At 50.4% G+C, this 17667-nt stretch overlaps 1 protein-coding gene across 1 annotated transcript; it reads left to right on the top strand.

Moving 5' to 3' along the window:
• Positions 1-11034: 11034 nt before the first annotated feature.
• On the top strand, positions 11035-17552 carry xpc (xeroderma pigmentosum, complementation group C). Its single transcript, XM_062458335.1, has 14 exons — positions 11035-11364; positions 11940-12197; positions 13036-13144; positions 13263-13347; positions 13499-13656; positions 13840-13960; positions 14163-14252; positions 14385-15218; positions 15351-15511; positions 15630-15711; positions 15846-15977; positions 16139-16308; positions 16452-16545; positions 16770-17552. Exons 1-14 carry the CDS (start codon positions 11250-11252, stop codon positions 17124-17126), a joined length of 2766 nt encoding a protein of 921 aa, XP_062314319.1. The 5' UTR covers positions 11035-11249; the 3' UTR covers positions 17127-17552.
• The last annotated feature ends 115 nt before the right edge of the window (positions 17553-17667 follow it).

The following is a 17667-nucleotide window of genomic DNA, read 5'->3' as shown; positions in this document are numbered from 1 at the left end:
TCTCTCATTCTCTCTCCCTCTCTCCATCTTTCTCAGTTCCAATGTTTTTTTTTGTATCCTTCTCTCTCCCTCTCTTTCTCTGTCTCTCTCTCTCTCATTCTAATGGACCTCTCCCTATTACTCTCTCTGTCTCTATCTCTCTTTGTCTATCCCCTCCCCCCCTCTCTTCCTCCTTGGGTGGCTCAGTGTTTGAGGGTCAGGTCTGGTCGGGTAAGAACCGGCCACACTGGAGGATCTCACCTGGGAGTTCTCTTGAACATGACCCAGTTTTCCAGCCACAGAAACACCCCAATAACCTTATAGTCCTGCTGCATGGATCCTCTGGCTCGTGTTCCTGGGATGAAGTTCCATCTTGGAAAAATAACAAGGGAAAAAATAATAGTGTATGTCTATCATTCTACATGAACCAATGAATGGGAAAGCGGCAGTTGCTATTACGGTGTGTTCCGGGACAGTGTCCTCTAGTGGCTGTACTGCAACACAGCAGCTTCTCATATCATCCAGTCAGCACAACTGTGGGTCCTCACTCTACACAATGCAGGTCAGTAAGTGCAGCTCACACACACACACACACCACGGACAGAAGGAGGAATTACAGTTTGGCTGACGCGACAGACAAAATGCTGTGCTTTACATGATCTCATCCAGCAGGAATGTGGGCTAATGAGAACGAATGAGAAATGGTGTCTTCTTCAAAAAACGGTAAGGCGGCAGAGTGGTGAAAAGCATCCTGGTCCCAAAAAAATAAGAGAGAGAGAGAGAAGGGGGGAGAGAGAAAGGGAGAAAGGAGATGAGAAATAGCTTTCTGATAAGTCAACACGCACAAACAAACACAGAGCTAATTGTGGCTCATACAGACCTGGAGCTGCTAGGCGAAACTGGCAGTGCAACAGACCACACAGACCACACAGACAGACAGACAGACAGGCAGGCAGGCAGGCAGGTAGGCAGACAAGAAGACAGACAGACAGAAAGATAGGCAGGAAACCAGGCAGACAGACACACAGACACACAGAGAGACAACCAGGCAGGCAGGCAGGCATTAATCTTGACTAATAATGTCCCTCATCCCTCTCCAGAATATCCTACCCTATTACCCCAACACCCCCACCACCACCACACACAAACACACACACACAGAGTCTGTAAAGTCTTTCAAGTAAGCCGCCAATCTGAAGAGCTCTTCAGGTGGCTCGTCCAGCAGCAGTGTGTGTGTGTGGGGGGGGGGGGGGGGGGGGGGAGACATGCGGGATAGGCGGGGAGGCTAGGAGAGAGGTAGGGCAGTAGGGGTGATGAGGGGGTGGGGGGAGACTGTCAGAGAGAGTAGGGCTTCTGGTGGAGAACCACATGACAACAGAAGCAGTTGGAGGTGGCACCAAACCGGAAAACTGTGCCATAAAGAGACAGACAGCACAATGACGCCTGGACGGAGGGACGGAGGGTGTGAGGAGGAGGAAGAGAGGGAGTAGAGCAGGGAGGGGCTGCTCCCCTCTGTTCGAAACAAAAAGGTAAAATGGAGTTAGAGGAGCTGAACGGAGCAGAGGGGAGGTTGGTTGTGTGTTTGTGTGCGTGGGTAGGTGTGTGTGTGTGCGTGCATGCTCACGTTTTGTGCTTGCCTGCTTGGATATGTGTGTGTGCCAATGTGTGTGTGTCTGAAGAACGGGGAGGAGTGAGGGTAGATACGGAAGGGAGGGGGAGGATGGGGTGAGTAGAAAGGGAGGAGGGACCGAAGGAGAGAGGAGTGGGAGGAAGGGGGAGGGTTTGCGTGGGGGGGGGGGGGGGTTGGGACGGATGTTTCCAGAAGAGCAGCAGCCGTGTCAGAAGCAAAAAGAAGAGAAAAGGGGGGGGGAAGCGTGTCCCAGGAATTTACAAATGAAAGGAGAAGGTTTTTCTTTTAATGCGATTAAATGTTTCCATCTCAGTGCTCCTGCAGCAGACAGGTCAGGTCTTTAGGAGCAGGAGTAGCGGAACGTAGCCCTGAGCAGGAGGCGGGGGGGGGGGGCAAGAGAGGAGGAAGAGAGGAGAGGAGAAGAGAAGAGAGAAGGAGGGGAGAGGGCGGGAAGAGGGAGGAGAAGGACTTGGGACACATCGACTGATCGGAGTCGATATGGGGAACAGGCTTAACAAAACGTTGAGCTCGAAGACAGTAAATGTCTCTGGCCATTCGATGGCCGTGCGCAGTCCTCCCACTCAACTCTACTGACAGAGAACTCAATACCCTCTGGATTGCATAGGAATCCTTCCAGCACCTTGAGCCAAACTCGGCCACAGCAGTACCACTCGATAGAACAGAAGCTGTTCATTGAAACGTTATCCACATAATACTTCCTGTTCAGAACAGAGGATTTGACAAGATGTTCTTTTTCATTGCTCTATCTCGACAACCAGACAGTCCACTTTTTTTTTTATCACATTATCTATTCGCTGCTGGGGTGGATGGGACCGGCTCCAAACGTGTTGTGTGCTTTTGAACCGGTGTGTCAGAACCCTTCTCTGAACAACCTCCAGCCTGGCTGCGAAGAGGCTTTCTGGCCCAAGTTCCTGGACCTGCTCCCTGCTCGGACTGGGGCCTTGGGCTGGCTCTGAAGCCATCTCTGGGGAGAGACACTGGGGCTGAAGCTGAGGCTGAAGCTGGGGCTGTGACATGTGACATGGAAGGTGTTAGGTATGATCGCTCATAAAGTTTAGGTCTTGCGATATTTATTCGAGCTTTACATTCTTTCTTGTCGATGTGGTCAGATCGCTAGGGGCTGTCAAGACGAGCAGGACTCAGCCATTCCAATGTACCTGTACAAACGACAAACAACCTTGAACTTGAGACTGTACAACCGCGCAACTGGTCCTTCACCCCGTTGTCCTCCAGCCCCCTCTCCATCCACCTCCTCCTGCCTCCCCAAACACTACTGAACACTACAGGAGGAGGGGTCTCCCCGTCACAGCAGCTGCCAGGGCAACCACAGGGTGGGGGGGGGGGGGCGACACGTGGCAGAGGTCAGAGGTCAGGGGGAGGAGCTGGGGGCTGTGTGTCAAGGTCAAGATGGGGGCTACAGGTCATTCAGTGGCTGACATCCAAGACACAATGAGGCTGTCGCTACTGTCTTCGGCTCTGTTTGAGATTCTCTGCCTCCTTTTCCTTTTCTGTTTGTTATACTCGCCATTGCAGCTATCCTACTGATGGTGTACGTGCGCTTTGTTTGTTGTTTGGTTAACTCGGAGCTAAGATCAGGAAGCCTTGGAGGTTTAAACATCGACACAACCTACATTTCCGTGTTGTCAGGGTCAGTGAGTGAGGCCGGTGCCCGGATGAAGTGATCCGTGATAGAAACAGGGTGACTGTCACACAAACACACAGACGTGCACACACACACACACCCTCATGCAGACAAATCACACACCCCACCACACAGTGGATCATGTTTTCGTGTCACAAGCCTGGTAAGGTTCAGAATCATGCCTAGACTGTAAACCTAGTGGAAATTCACTGGGAAAAAAGTTAGTGAATTTCTTGCTTGAACTTCTGATTTTGCGCTTGAGTGAACTCGTTTGTTCGGAGAGGTGGGAAGCAGGGGGGTATGTGTGCGTGTGTATGCGAATATGTACAGTATGCGTGTGTGTATGAAGGTGCGTGTGCATTTGTGTTTTTTTCAGATGGAAATTGAGCTCATCCAGAAGTAAGAGGTGAGGCTAACATCCTGTCCAGTTGGATCTTGTTTGAATGTGTGTGTGTGCGATTGGGTTAAATATCCTTTTCTGAGTACTCCACATCAACCCATTGAACCATAGTATTACCCCCCCCCCCCTGCCCAACCCCCCCCCCCCCCCCCTCCTTATTCTTAACTAACACCAACTGTGCAATGGCACCAGCAGTATAGCAGCCATCAAACTATTACCCTGCCCCCCCGCCCTGTGTGAAGTGGCTCCAGTAGCATGGCAGTTACCCCCACCCACCCCCGCCGCCCTCCTCCCCCTGCCCCCTCGCCTCACCAGCAGGACTCCCATCCCATCATGCACCACTGTGTGCAAACACATTCCTGGAGCCGCTGACCCGCGCTCCCCAGGTTACCATGGTGACCACTACCTCTCCATGGCGACTGGGCCTTTCCCTCCCTCCCTCCCTCCCCCACCCTCGCTCCCTCCCTCCCCCACAACAGCAGCAGCTCAAACCCACTGGGCTCTGCCCTCCCAGGTGATACATCAGTCTATCGCTCTCTCTTTCTGTCCCTCCCTTCTCTCCATCTCTCTCTCTTATGTCTCTCTCTGTGGAGGCAGAGAAGCTACCAGACTACGGGTGGCCGTAATCCACCCTCTCAAAACTCTTCTTCTGACTTCTAACACAGCCCCCACCCCTCCTCCTGTCATCTACGTACATTAACTCCGATAATACTGTACCCCCCCCAACAACCCCCTCCACGCCTACACAACCCACCGACCCGACCCCGCAGGGGGCCTTGGCGTTGAAAGAGGAGCCACACAGTGAAACTCATATTTTCAGCCCTCCTTCATTCACTGTCCGAGGTCAGCTCAGAGCAAGGCGGTTTGTTCGTGGGCGGGTACTGATTGTAGCTTTTACAACCCAAAAAAATGAATTCCTCCCCCCTCCCCCCTCCGGCTGTCGGTCTCCTGGCGTGTGCTGACCTTTCTACTGAAAGAGCGACCCGGGGGAAGAAAGAAGGAGAGGAAGAATGTATATTATGCAAATTGATGGATTATCATTCACTCAGATGGTGAAATATGATTGTGATGTGTGTGTTGGGGGGCACCGAGGTACAGGGTTTGTGTGCGCGTGCACGTGAGTGACGTCTGAGGACTTTTAGGCAGCGGGGTCGACGGTAAACAGAGATGTTTACCGAATTCCATCTTGCCGCTGTCGTCATGACAACCTCACAGTGGGAATGACTGTGTCTGTTTTACTGTGCTGGCATACATGAATGAGAGCAACGTTTAACCCCCCCACCTTTCTAATACACACACCCATAAACACACACACACACTCCTAACCCCCCCCCTGAGAACAGAGCTTTTTCGGGTCTTGGCAGTAAAAGCCTGTACAAACTGAAGTGGGCTTTGGGTCCCTCCTCTCTCAAAATAAACCTGCTTCCACATTTAGTCTGTACACACACTCTATACACACCATCTTGTATGACAGTCACACACCCCAACACCTGTTAGACTGTGTGTCCTGAGTCACACACAGTCAAATGCACCTACACCTTCCTCTGTTGCAATACAAGCTGTTCGAGGACGCTATTGGAATATTGGAAATGTTGTGCATACAGGATGCGATTGAGGTTTGCTGAACACTCACCTTGACTGAGGCTCAAAGCTCCTTCATTACTTCTCCACATCCTTTAATCCCTCCCTCCTCCAGTCCTCTCCGCCTGCCCAGAACACAATGGGAGAACGGAGAGGCCACATCCTCCAATAGCAGGATAGAGAGGGAAGGGGGCCAAGAGAGAGGCAGCGAGGAAGGAAAAGAGGACTCTCGTCCTCCCCTTCCTCCTTCCCTCCTTTCACAGAATTCGAAAAGAAACCCAACTAGAACCCCTCAAATGTTTCCGGAGTGGGGACAAGCGAGAGGTCGCTAACACCTGCCATTGTGCACTCAAAACCACCTTGGAGAACCATGTTTGTTTTCAGCTAGAACTCTCTTTCGTCAAACACGGGGAGAATGAAGGGCTTTTCAGAAGGTTCTCCTCGGAGGACCGCTGAAGAGGCAGGGCTACGGTCCCTGCCTCTCACCGCCTGCCTCTCACAGCCTGCCTCTCACGTCTGCCTACACAGCCTCCCTCTCACAGCCTGCCTCTCACAGCCTGCCTCTCACGGCCTGCCTCTCACAGCCTGCCTCTCACAGCCTGCCTCTCACAGCCTGCCTCTCACGGCCTGCCTCTCACGGCCTGCCTCTCACAGCCTGCCTCTCACAGCCTGCCTCTCACAGCCTGGTGTTTTAACAGGTGAGGCGATGATTGCAGGGCTCTACTGTCTGATAGACCCCTCCTCCTGTAGTCTACACAGTCCCTTCTGACTGGGTACAGCTGAAAGAGAAGAGTCTTCAAAGCCCAGGGGAGAGGCCACATCAATAAAACATTACGAGGATTGATATGATGGAATTGGTTGGTGGAATTATCTTGGATTGGAGTGGGTACGCTGTGTGCGTGTCTGAGAGAGAACAAGACCTATAGATAGGGAGTGTGTGTGTCTGTGCATGTATTTACACGTGTGTGTGTGTGTGTGTGTCTGTGTATGTGCATGCTTGTGTGTGTGTGTGTGTGCGTGTGCGAGAGGGGGGGGGGTTATGTCAGAACTCTTCTGTCACACTTTATAATGATCAAAGTGCCCTCCTGGACCCCCTAGTGCACACACTCTCACTCAGTCATCTGCAGAGCAATTGCTCATCCATGCAGCTTTGCACACACACACACACGCACAGACACACACTAACACACACTTATCTTCCCCCCCTCCTCTTTCCCTCCCCTCCCCTTCCCTCTATCCTCCTTCTTTCCTTCTAAGATGGGATTGAAGTTCTGCTCAGTGAATACACCAGGAGACTGGCTTTGTTGAATGACTTACATGAGTATCAGGACTGTGTGTGTACGTGCTTGTAAATCAGGGTGTGTGTGTGTCCGTACAGTGCGAGTGTGCATGTATTGGTACACATGTGTGTGTATACCAGGCATTAGAGTCTCGGAGCGTGTGAACATGTTTGATTACATCCTGCACGCACTTTCTACTTACTCCACTCATTCTATTCTTTCCCCGTTCCGCGGCTGCTGATTCAGGAGTTCCAGAAGCGTCCGTTGGTTGGGTCGGGGGCCCAGCGGAGGGGCGGGAGGGGTGGAGGTGGAGGGGGGCCGCGAGCGGGTGGTTGGCGGCCCGTCTTTGTGCTCTAAATCCAGGGGAATCCACGGGGCTTTGTGGCTCCCTGCTCGTGTGGCAGAGAGAGAGAGAGCTGAGAGGGAGGTTTCTGCTCACGGTGGCTCGCTGCCTCTCTCCCTTTCTCTGTCTCTCTCCGTTTCTCTTATTGTTCTCCCTCGCTAGCCGCAGTCACTGTGGCGCAGCCAGATAGCCAGTCAGTCAATCAGCCAGTCAGTCAGTCAGTCATTCAATGTCAGACAGACATAGACAGGCAGACAGACAGACAGACAGACAGACAGACAGTCAGTAAGTCAGTCAGTCAGTCAGTCAGTCAGTCAGTCAGTCATCCAACAGGCATCTAGCTACACAGCAAGGTGGCCAGTCGTTTCATAAACCAGTCAGTCAGCCAGCAAGCCAGTCAGTCAGCTAATACCACTAATTCAGGGACACTTTTTCTAGTCATCCAGGAGGCCAGCACCAGTCAGGAAGGCAGCCAACGCTATTCAGTCAGCCAGCACCATCTGTCTTAACATCTGTGTACCTTTGGACACACTGATCCAGAGGGAGTCCACCTCTCTAAGTGTTCCAGAATCTTCCCTCACCTGCCTGTCTGCACAGATAAACAGCCAACACCAGTCAGTCAACACCAGTCAGCTAGCAGCAGTCATCCAGAGTCATATCAGTCTCTGACTACAGTGTGTGTGTGTTTGTGTGCGTGTATGTGTGTTTGTATGGACACTGTATAAACCCTCCACAGTGGGTGACATCATTTGACATTTGCCCAAAATGGCCACAGCAACGAAGAAACTGAGAGCTCGTCTTCAGGCTAGCGTTCTCCATTCCCCCTCCCTACTCCCTCACTCTCCCCCCCCCCTCTTCCCTCTCTTCCCCCCTCTTTCCCTCATCCCTGCATGACGTGAGCCCAGATCAAGGAGCAGAGCGGAGCCGTGTTGCTCAGAGAGATCGGGAAGCGGGGAGGCACGCAGGAATGCAGCTCCACTGGAGCCACTTGGGGGGAGAGGGGTGGGGGGGGGGACAGCAATTAATTCTACAACATCCCTGGGAGTGTGTTCTCTCCCCTGTAGACACTCTGCTCGGCTTTTGTCTCCCGGTCTCGAGGCACTGTGCTGTCGTTACGACAACCGGGAGGAACGGTGTGGGGGGGGTGGCTGGGAGTGTAACCACTCACTCGGTTTGTCTGTCTGCCTCTGCCTGTCTGTGATGTACGTATGCATCTGTCTGTTTGTTTGTGTATACATATCTGTTGGGCTGGCTGATATTTGTGTGTGTGTGTCTGTCTGTCAATTTGTATGTGTGTGTGTGTGTGTGTGTTTGTGTGTCTGTCTGTCCAAATTTGGAGTGTTAGGCAGAGAGGAAACACAAACAGGCACACAATGGCTCTACTGCTGTCTCTGTTGGTCAGTCTCTCACTGTCACCCTACTTTATCACGGTGCAGAATGAAAGTGCTTTTCGGCGATATTTGAATGTGAGTGAAAAGACCCTATTCAGCTGCTATGGGCCTTTATTAACACGCGTCTCTGGGGCTGCACAAAGACCCCACCAATAGACGAGCTCTCGTACTCAGGTATGATGTCCCTTTCATATTCCCGTGCTGGATACCCATTGGCTAACAGGCACCGGGGGGGCTTTTGTTCCCCCCACCCCCGCCTCCTTCTCCCCTACCTCCATCACCACTCCCCCCTCTATCCCTCTGTCTCTCTGTGTCTGACGGCGTGAATGGAAATACGCACAGATGTGTTGCGCTGTTCAAAGTTATCCTCTGCCCTTGCTAAACGGCCTGGATAAACCGGGAAGTCCGCTACAACTGGGACAGTGGAAGAAAACGATACACATGCTTGTAGTCTGTTAAGTCAGCGATTTCAGCTATTCCGGTCTAACCAGCCTTTCTCCTTGATTTCGCCGTTACTGGTCCAGTGGTAGGTACACCTTTGGGCTTGCTGGCGGTAGCAGACCCAACCCGGTGAGAGCAGACGGCAAAGGAGGAAGTCAAAGAGGATTGTTCTGTCAACGGTGGCATTCAGCGAGCCTACATTCTTCTATCTGCCGTTATCTCAGCACGTCTCTCCTTTCCACAAATAGCAGCCACTACGAGCCAGCGTCTGGATATCTTATAGATGAAATGTCATGACGTCTTTAGGTTATTTCTGGAGCCTTTCCTCTTGGATCTAAATATGTGTTATTGGTAATGAATATACGGTTAATTTGTTCTCAGTTAACGCAGTCGTGTAGTCTAACGAGAAGTCTAGTCGAGAATTTGTTGTGTATTGTGGAATCACATAAACAGATCTCGTCGGAAGGTTAATTAGTCCTTATTCGCATTAGGCAAAGCTTAAGGCTAAATAGCTGTCAATTCTGTTTTTACATTATGGTCTGGCTTCTTATCAAGGTTGTCCTCTCAATTCCCAAATGTTTAAGGGAAATGAATGCCACTTGTTGGCAAATGTAAATTTGGTCACAATTGCAATTTTGATCAATTCCAACGTTCATCCTTGCCTTTGTGTATTTCATTTTGTGAAGGGATCAAAGGGCACACAGAGATGTGAATGGTGCATTTAGCTGCAAATATAAGTCTTCTGATTATTCTTCACTGTTGGACTGATATCACTAGCGGCCACTCCGATAACAGGCGGCTAGACCACAACAGGTGCCTGCACCGTAGGGTACTGTGGCTGTGCGGAAAACCCTCCGCAACACGGAATGCAGACGTCGGGGTTACTCAGGTGGACTGACTGAGTAGTCCGTGTTAACGAACCCTTATCTTACTTTCATTTCAGTTGATTTACAGGTTGTGATTGGTGGCGTGGTAAGGATAAAACGGAGTTCTCTGCTGGGGCCAGTCTATCGGTCTGTTATTTCTGTCACCACTAGTCGGCGCAGCTTCACCACTCACAAACACGTCGGCTGAAGCCTACTCCACGCCTTAAGGTGTTTCTGCTTAGTGTGTGTGTAAGTTATACTGTTACTGGCCACTGCTCTGTATGGCTTTTTATTCCTATCTGACTGTGTCGAGGGTTCATATAGGGATGGAAGCCATGCAGAGCGCTGTGCTTAGATCACTGGACCAGGATAAATACCATGGATATGAAAAACTCATACACACTCCCTTGCGGACTCTCTCTCTCTCTCTCTCTCTCTCTCTCTCTCTCTCTCACTCACACACACACACACACACACACACACACACACACACACACATACTCTCTCTCTCTCACACACACTCACACACAGTCCTTCACCATATGCCTCCAACTGCAGTGAGTATGTCTGAAGCTGTGGCTCTAACTAACCAGTATCCAGACAGCTCCCTGAAGCAGAACATTTCCACCAGAAAATAACTCACCTCCACCTGGAAATACCTCCAAAAGCTGGCATTGTCCATTTTCAGACTCAAATCAACTGATGCTCTCAAATGCAAAAACTACAATATTATATTAGGCCTCGTCATTCGTATGGTCTATCTTTTATCTAACATATTATATCGTTAGGATATGACCACCCACATCGACACAGCAGACAGACAATTCTACAAGTCTGTCTCCGTGTATCCATTCCTATTCAGCCTCTGAAATTGAATGCAAAGAATCCTAAAATGCCTAAAATGATAACCCATAATGCAGTCTATGAAAGACACGTGAAAAATAAAGTTATAGTAGCATATAAATAAACTAAAATGTCGGTATTTTATGTTTTTTTGTATATATAGGCTAGTAGCCTATCTATGTCCCATGTAGGCTACAATGTTTAAATCCATCTGGTTTATGGACCATTTTGCCGAGACAGAGTACTGCCTCTTGAGGTAACCATCATGTACTGCAGTAGACTTCACTAACTCCACACCAATTCATTTAGGCAACGCAAATATAGATGTGCTCCTATGTTGTTCTGCATGTGCCTGTGTTGTTGTGATTTCAGACACATACACAAACACAAACACTCATAGCCTACACTTCTCTATTTGTATATCTCTACTCAAACAACATATCACACTAAACTGTGACTGAATGAAATTCAATTAAAGTTAATGGAGCTGGTGCAGATGCCCCACGCTGGTCTCCGGCCAGTCCTTCATTTCCGTACTAACTGGAAAGAGGAGATCGGGCGAGGAACAAAACGACCCCAGACCCGCAATTGGCGGATATTTCCGTGGCGGAAGTGGATGTGACGTACGGAACCTCCCCACAACAATAATCAAGCTCCTTGCAACAATCACTTATGAAAGGGTCTGAGGAGTTGTTGAATAACCACGACTACAGTCTCTCCTTACACAACCACGCACGGGAAGGCGGAAATTCCATTCCACATCAGCACGGTTCAGCACATTAACAACATAAAATAATATTTGCAATCGGGATATTTGCTTGTGAGAGAAAGCATGGCAAAACGCAAAGTGGCTGCCGAAACGCTTGACAAGACTGATACAAAGAAGCTGAAACAGGTCTCCAGGGGCAAAGCTGGTGGAACAAGAGGAAAAGTGAAGAAAGATCCAGGTAAGTTAGCTTGCTAATCATCTCGCTGCACGACAACGTTGGAGACGTGCCTATGTAAGTCGTCAGTTTGATGTGAAGTAAATTACATGAATAGCCCACAAAGATAAATAGCCAAAAGATAATACTACCCTAGTAGCCAATTAAACAGTATCATTAATACGTTTAAATGTTGCATGTATATGGTGTGCATCATATCGTTCATAATGTATTTTGTGTACAGCATTTTTCGCCTTTACGACTTTTTGATTGACGGTTGCATGACAGGTGCATGCATCCAGTCTTGCTTGGCTACCACAGCGTAGTAGATTCTTAACTTGAAGCACTACCAAAACATCTGTGATCTGAGCTTCTAGAAATTTGACTGTAGTTCTAGTCTAGATTTGTGAGGGTCTCGTTTGTATGCTATATTTTTGGCCTATGAGCTGGATAGTAAGGTGATTATATCAACCTTTGTGAAGCTGGATTATTGAGTAATGTCAACGACATCTCCAGAAGATTGACCGAAAATGACCTAGAAAACAACTTCTGATCCTCACTCTCTCTCTCACTCTCACTGTCACTCTCTCTCTCTGAAGAGAATGAAGAGGAGGAGGAAGTTGAGGTGAAGAGGAAGGCTAAATCCGTTCCCCGCATCCCGAGACCTGCCGCCAACCATGTGACCAAAAAGACCAGCAAATACTTCCTAGATAAGTCCCCTACGAAGGTATCGGAGGATGATGATGATGACATTCCCGATCTCGCCAAGGGCACGGCTGTAGTGCTCCAACCTGTGAAGGAGAAGGAGGATGAAGAGGAGGATAGTGAGGAGGAGGAAGATTGGGAGGAAGTGGAAGGTAAGTGCAGGCATGTGTAATGCATGTAGAAGCACACTTCCTTCCAGGTGCATACTTGACAAAGACCTTCCTTGTTCAGAAAGGTTGCACAATAAAACACATAATATCATGTTATTCTAGTGTTTTTGCTGTCGTGTGTGTGTGTGTGTGTGTGTGTGTGTGTGTGTGTGTGTGTGCATGGGAGATAAGGAAAGAAGTATGTGACTTAAAAGTTGGAGAAGCACTGCGCTACAGATAGCCTTCTGACCTGGGGCCTGCTCCATAAAGAGCACGCACAAAGAAAATTGGGGAATAAAATCCAAAACATGATTTGACCGAACGTATCAAATCAGTCAGGGCTAAAGCAGTTCCGCAAAGGTTTATTCAAGTTCACGCAATCAGACTAACCTAAATACAGGTTCAAGTAGTCAAGATAATTGCGTTGGCACTCTATTCTTTAGAGCCATACTCCCACTAAACATATTTAAGTTAAGTTTTTAGACATTTTTTATAGGCTATCAGTACATTCCTCTCAGGAAGGTAGAAGATAGAGGAACATGGATTTAGATGCAACATTTCTGGTCAATATTTTTTTTTGCTATTGTACTGTTACCTGGATAAGCAACAACTCAGTCTGCCTCGGACCAGGTTCATTTCCCAGCAGAAGTTACCTTAGGAACTGATAGTTTGAACTATGTTGAATTTGCTGCAACTGAATCACCCGAAAATGAGTCTGCCTCACCGAATGAAGCCTGGCTTCTTTGGTAAACTCGCTTCATGGAACAGGTCTCTGGTGGTCATCGCTGTTGTCCCTGCCTCTGTTGCACTGCAGTAGTTGTTGTTGTGCTGCCTCCCCCAGAGCTGAGTGAGCCTCTGGGTCCTACTGCTCCAGCAGAGCCTGCCCTGCCCTCCCAGCCTGTGGAGATCGAGATCGAGACCCCCGACCTCATACACAAGAGGCTCAAGAGGTGAGGGGAGGAGGCTGCTAGTCTCACCTGCTGCTGTGCTCTGAGTGGGTTGTGGAAAACAAATGTTTCACGTGTCGGTCGTCTCAGCAACCCCATCAGCTAACCTGATTTGTCGCAGGGAGAAGAAGAAGGCGGAGTTTGAGACGTACCTGCGACGGATGGTGAACCGCTTCAACAAGGACGTGGTGGAGGACACGCACAAGGTGAACGCTCCTCAGCCAACCCCAGACTGTGTTATCCTGTCGAGCTAGAGCCCAGGCATCAGTTCATAGAGACCCTTCCAGTCTATGGTACTCATTACACACTTGTACTTCCAATCCTACTTGGGTATACTGACTCTCTCTCTCTCCATAGGTCCACCTCATGTGCCTCCTAGCCAATGGGATGTTCCGGAACAGGCTGTGCAGGGAGCCTGACCTATTGGCTATCACTCTGTCCCTGCTGCCCTCCCACTTCACCATGGTGACCACGGAACGCCGGGACCAGAACTACCTCTCTGGTCTGCTGAAGTGGTGAGAGAGTCTGACTGTTTGGGGGGGAATCACACATATTCTACCATCCATCCATCCAGCCATCTCCTCTAGCCTTGGCAGTAAACGGCTTGCTGCGTAGAAATCCTTTGTGGTCGTCTGTTTCCTCATCGTGCCGTATCTCCTGTCCTCCTCCTGTTCTCCTCTCTCTCCTACTCCCTCCAGGTTTGGGGCGACCTTCACCCTGACCCCAGAGCTACCCTGCGAGGAGCGTCCGGACCCCCGGGCCGTGCTGGAGCGCAGGCTAGGCAGCCTGACGGTCAGAGACCACCAGGAGATGACCCACGTTAGTACCAGGCCACACGGTCACTGATGTCGAGATTTTACTTGATTGGGCTTGTAGAGTAGACGACTCAATTAGCAGGTGCAAAAAAGCATTATAGCCAACATAAAAAAATGAAATCTCTAAAATGTAAATTTGATTTTAAACATCTTGGTCATTTCCCCCACCTTGCCTACTTTACTTTCCTCTTCCTGTATTCCTATAGCTGTTCCTATTGGTTTTGAGGTCGCTGCAATTCTTCTGCCGATTGGTCATCTCTCTTCAGCCACTGTCCATGAAGCCCCCAGCGACCAAGGTAGTCACGCCTCCCCTCACCCTAGCAGATTCTGAGTCAGTTCAGGCCATGTTTGGTAAAACTACACTTCATTGTTACCTGTGGCACTGACCCCCCCCCCCCCCCTCTCTCTCACCCTCTCTCTCTTTGCAGGGAAAGGCAAAAAGCAGCCCCCCTGGAAAGAGCCCCCCTGAGAAACCTCCCAAGACCATCCCCCCCTCTGACACCAAGCCCTCCCCCGGGACCAAGAGATCTGCCACTGGGGGGAGCGGGGGAAGAGGGGGCAAGAAGCCAAAGAAGGAGGCGTCAACAGGGGTTAAAGAGGAGGAGGACGGGAAGAAGGAGAGGACCACAGTAGGAGGAGGTCAAAAACCCAAGAACTCCACGCGTCGGAGCGTGGCCTCGAAGGTGAGCTACAAGGAGCAGAGCAGCGAGGGGGAGGGCCCGAGCGAGGGGGAGGAGTTTCAGCTGACCAGTGAGGGGGAGAGCGAGGATTCGGAGGGCGGGGCTCGCCGAGGGAAGCCGGGCAAAGGGAAGGGCAAGACGCCGGCGCGGAGGAGGAGTGGAGGGAGAAGAAACGCAAAGTGTGAAGGGGACGATGAGGACTGCGAGGAAGAGGAGGAGGAGGAGGAAGAGGAGGAGGGGGCAGGGAAAGCCAAGGGAGCGAAGCAAGGGAGGAGGAAGAACAAAGGCCCGGGGGCAGACGAGTGGCTGGAGGTGTACCTGGACAAAACGGGCTCCTGGGTGTGTGTCGACGTCTGCCAGGGGGTGGGGCAACCCCAGCTGTGTTCCCAGAGTGCAACGCAGCCGCTGACGTACGTGGCGGCCGTGGACGACGAGGGGAACCTGAAGGACCTCAGCAGGAAGTACGACCCCAACTGGATGACGTCGTCCAGGAAGAGGCGCGTGGACGAGGAGTGGTGGGAGGAGACCCTGGAGCCGTTCCTGGGGGAGGAGACCGAGAGGGACCTGCAGGAGGACAAGGAGGTACGGCATCCGGCCAAACACGATTCCGGTGACCAACGGCAGCTGCCATGCCGGGCGCACCCAACAGAAGGTAGGCCGATATGAGTTTGGGTTCACATTTTTCCGTCCTCTCTCCCTCTTCTCTCTCTCCAGCTCCAGGCCAGACTGCTGGACAGGCCTCTGCCCACCTCAGTGGCCGAGTTCAAGAACCACCCTCTGTACGCTCTGGACAGACACCTGCTCAAGTACGAGGCTCTCTACCCCCCCACGGCGACCATCCTGGGGTACTGCAGGGGAGAGCCGGTCTACTCCAGGTCTTTAAACTCAAGCTTCCTTGTAACACAATATTTTTTTTTTTTTAAACGTCAACAGTGAATGTGTATATCCTTTCTGATAAGCTAACGTGTGGGCGTGTGTGTGTGTTCCTCCCAGGGACTGCATTCACACGCTGCATTCCAGAGACACCTGGCTAAAGGAGGCCAGGACTGTTCGTCTGGGTGAGGAGCCCTACAAAGTGAGCTATCTCTCTCTCTCTCTGTTCCATCGCTATCTACCTCTGTCTGGCTCTCTAACTTTGGTTTCTCTATACCTTTTGTATCTTCCTCTCTCTTCATCTCTTTGTCCTCCCTCCTCTTCACCCTTTCCCAGATGGTTAGGGGTTTCTCCAATCGCTCCAGGAAAGCCAGGATGATGTCAGAGGAAAAGGACAAAAATGACCTCCCTCTGTTTGGGGACTGGCAGACGGAGGAGTACCAACCGCCCATAGCCGTAGATGGCAGGGTGTGTGTTTGTGTCTGCGCGCGTGTGTGTGTGCGCGTCTGCGCGTGTAAGAGCGCGAGTGTCTTTGTCGTGTTTATGTTTCCAGATATTTGATCTTGAAGATATCAACTTTATCTCGCTATCTTCATTCTTCACATCGACCTTCACCCCTGTCCCACCAGGTGCCTCGTAATGACTATGGGAACGTGTACTTGTTCAAGCCCTGCATGTTGCCAGTGGGCTGTGTCCACCTGCGCCTGCCCAACCTGCACAGAGTGGCCAAGAAGCTGGAGATGGACTGTGCTTCTGCCATCACCGGCTTTGACTTCCACGGTGGCTATTCTCACGCTGTGTAAGTGTGTTAGGGTCTGTTTGTATGTGTGTAGCTCAGAATGATGTTACCCGACAGCATGTATATATATGTGTGTGTGTATCTCATCATTCTGTAACCTGACTGTGTGTGTGCGTGTGCGCGTGCCTACTTACATCCCGCAGGACCGACGGCTACATCGTGTGTGAGGAGCACGAGGAGATCCTGCGTGCGGCCTGGGTGGAGGACCAGGAGATCCAGAAGCAGAAGGAGAAAGAGGTGGGTTCTACACGGGAGGAGTGACCTCCATCACTGGTGCCCTGTGAACTTTGGATACTCTGACTGAATGGATTCCGTGTGTCTTATATAGTCAAACTTTCAATGGTAAAACATGACCTTGAATTGGTCAAACATTAGCTTACGTGGTGAGCCGATTGCTGTCTGGGTCGACCTACGTTACCACTCACAACGTGTGCATCTCCGTGTGTGTGTTCGTTCTCCAGAAGCGTGAGAAGCGGGCTGTGTCAAACTGGACTCTGCTGGTGAAGGGCCTACTGATCAAAGAGAGGCTGAAGCGGCGCTACGGTCACCAAGGCCCCAAGGATGGAGGGGGGCTTGGCCAGGCCAACAGCCAGGACAGGGAAGGCAAAGCTGGGCTATCGTCGGACGAGGAGGAGGAGGATGGTGGTGAGGCTAGCGGTCCTGCTAGCCAGACTGCTGCTGTTACCTTTGCCCAGTCCTGGCCCCAGAACAGGCAGGAGGAGCAGGACCAGGGTTCAGCCAGTGGAGCGAAGAAGAGTACCACAAAACGAGAGAAAAGAGGCCAGCAGAAACACATGTTCCCCTTTGAGAAAGTATGACTTCAAACCCTCCATCACATCTAACTCTTATCTGGGACAAAATGTGTTCATGTATACTTCCAAAAGAGCAAACCAGGAGTTTCAGTTTCATCTCCAGATCATCTGTTGTGTGATGCTAACTTTGTGGTTTTGAACATCACTGTGGAGGTTTATCAGATAGTATGTCATTTTGACTGTAGTAACAGTCATCTCCTCTTGCTTTGTAAGAGGAGATGTAGGAGTCCCCCTCCTACTGGATGTTCAACTGAACCTGAAACCGCCGGTCCTCACTGCCCTCCTCCTGTCCCACGGGTGGATATATTTAGAGGAAAATACTCATTTTCTGTGTGTGTGTGGGGGGACTATAGTGTGTTTCTGTGTCCTGTGTATTAATAATGGATAACATTGTTGATGTTTTGTATCAAATCTATTTTTTCAAAAAACGTATCTATTTGCAAGAAAATGTTATGAAATCAAAGCATTGTTTTATTCCTTACAAATGCCATGTCATGTGCATTTCCAACATATATATACAATTACATCACACTAAAACACGTTTTCT

The sequence above is a fragment of the Osmerus eperlanus genome, chromosome 4 (genome assembly GCF_963692335.1).
Source record: "Osmerus eperlanus chromosome 4, fOsmEpe2.1, whole genome shotgun sequence".
Classification (NCBI taxonomy): Eukaryota; Metazoa; Chordata; class Actinopteri; order Osmeriformes; family Osmeridae; genus Osmerus; species Osmerus eperlanus.
The sequence above is the reverse complement of the archived record's forward strand: the minus strand, read 5'-3'. Positions and strand labels throughout refer to the sequence as shown.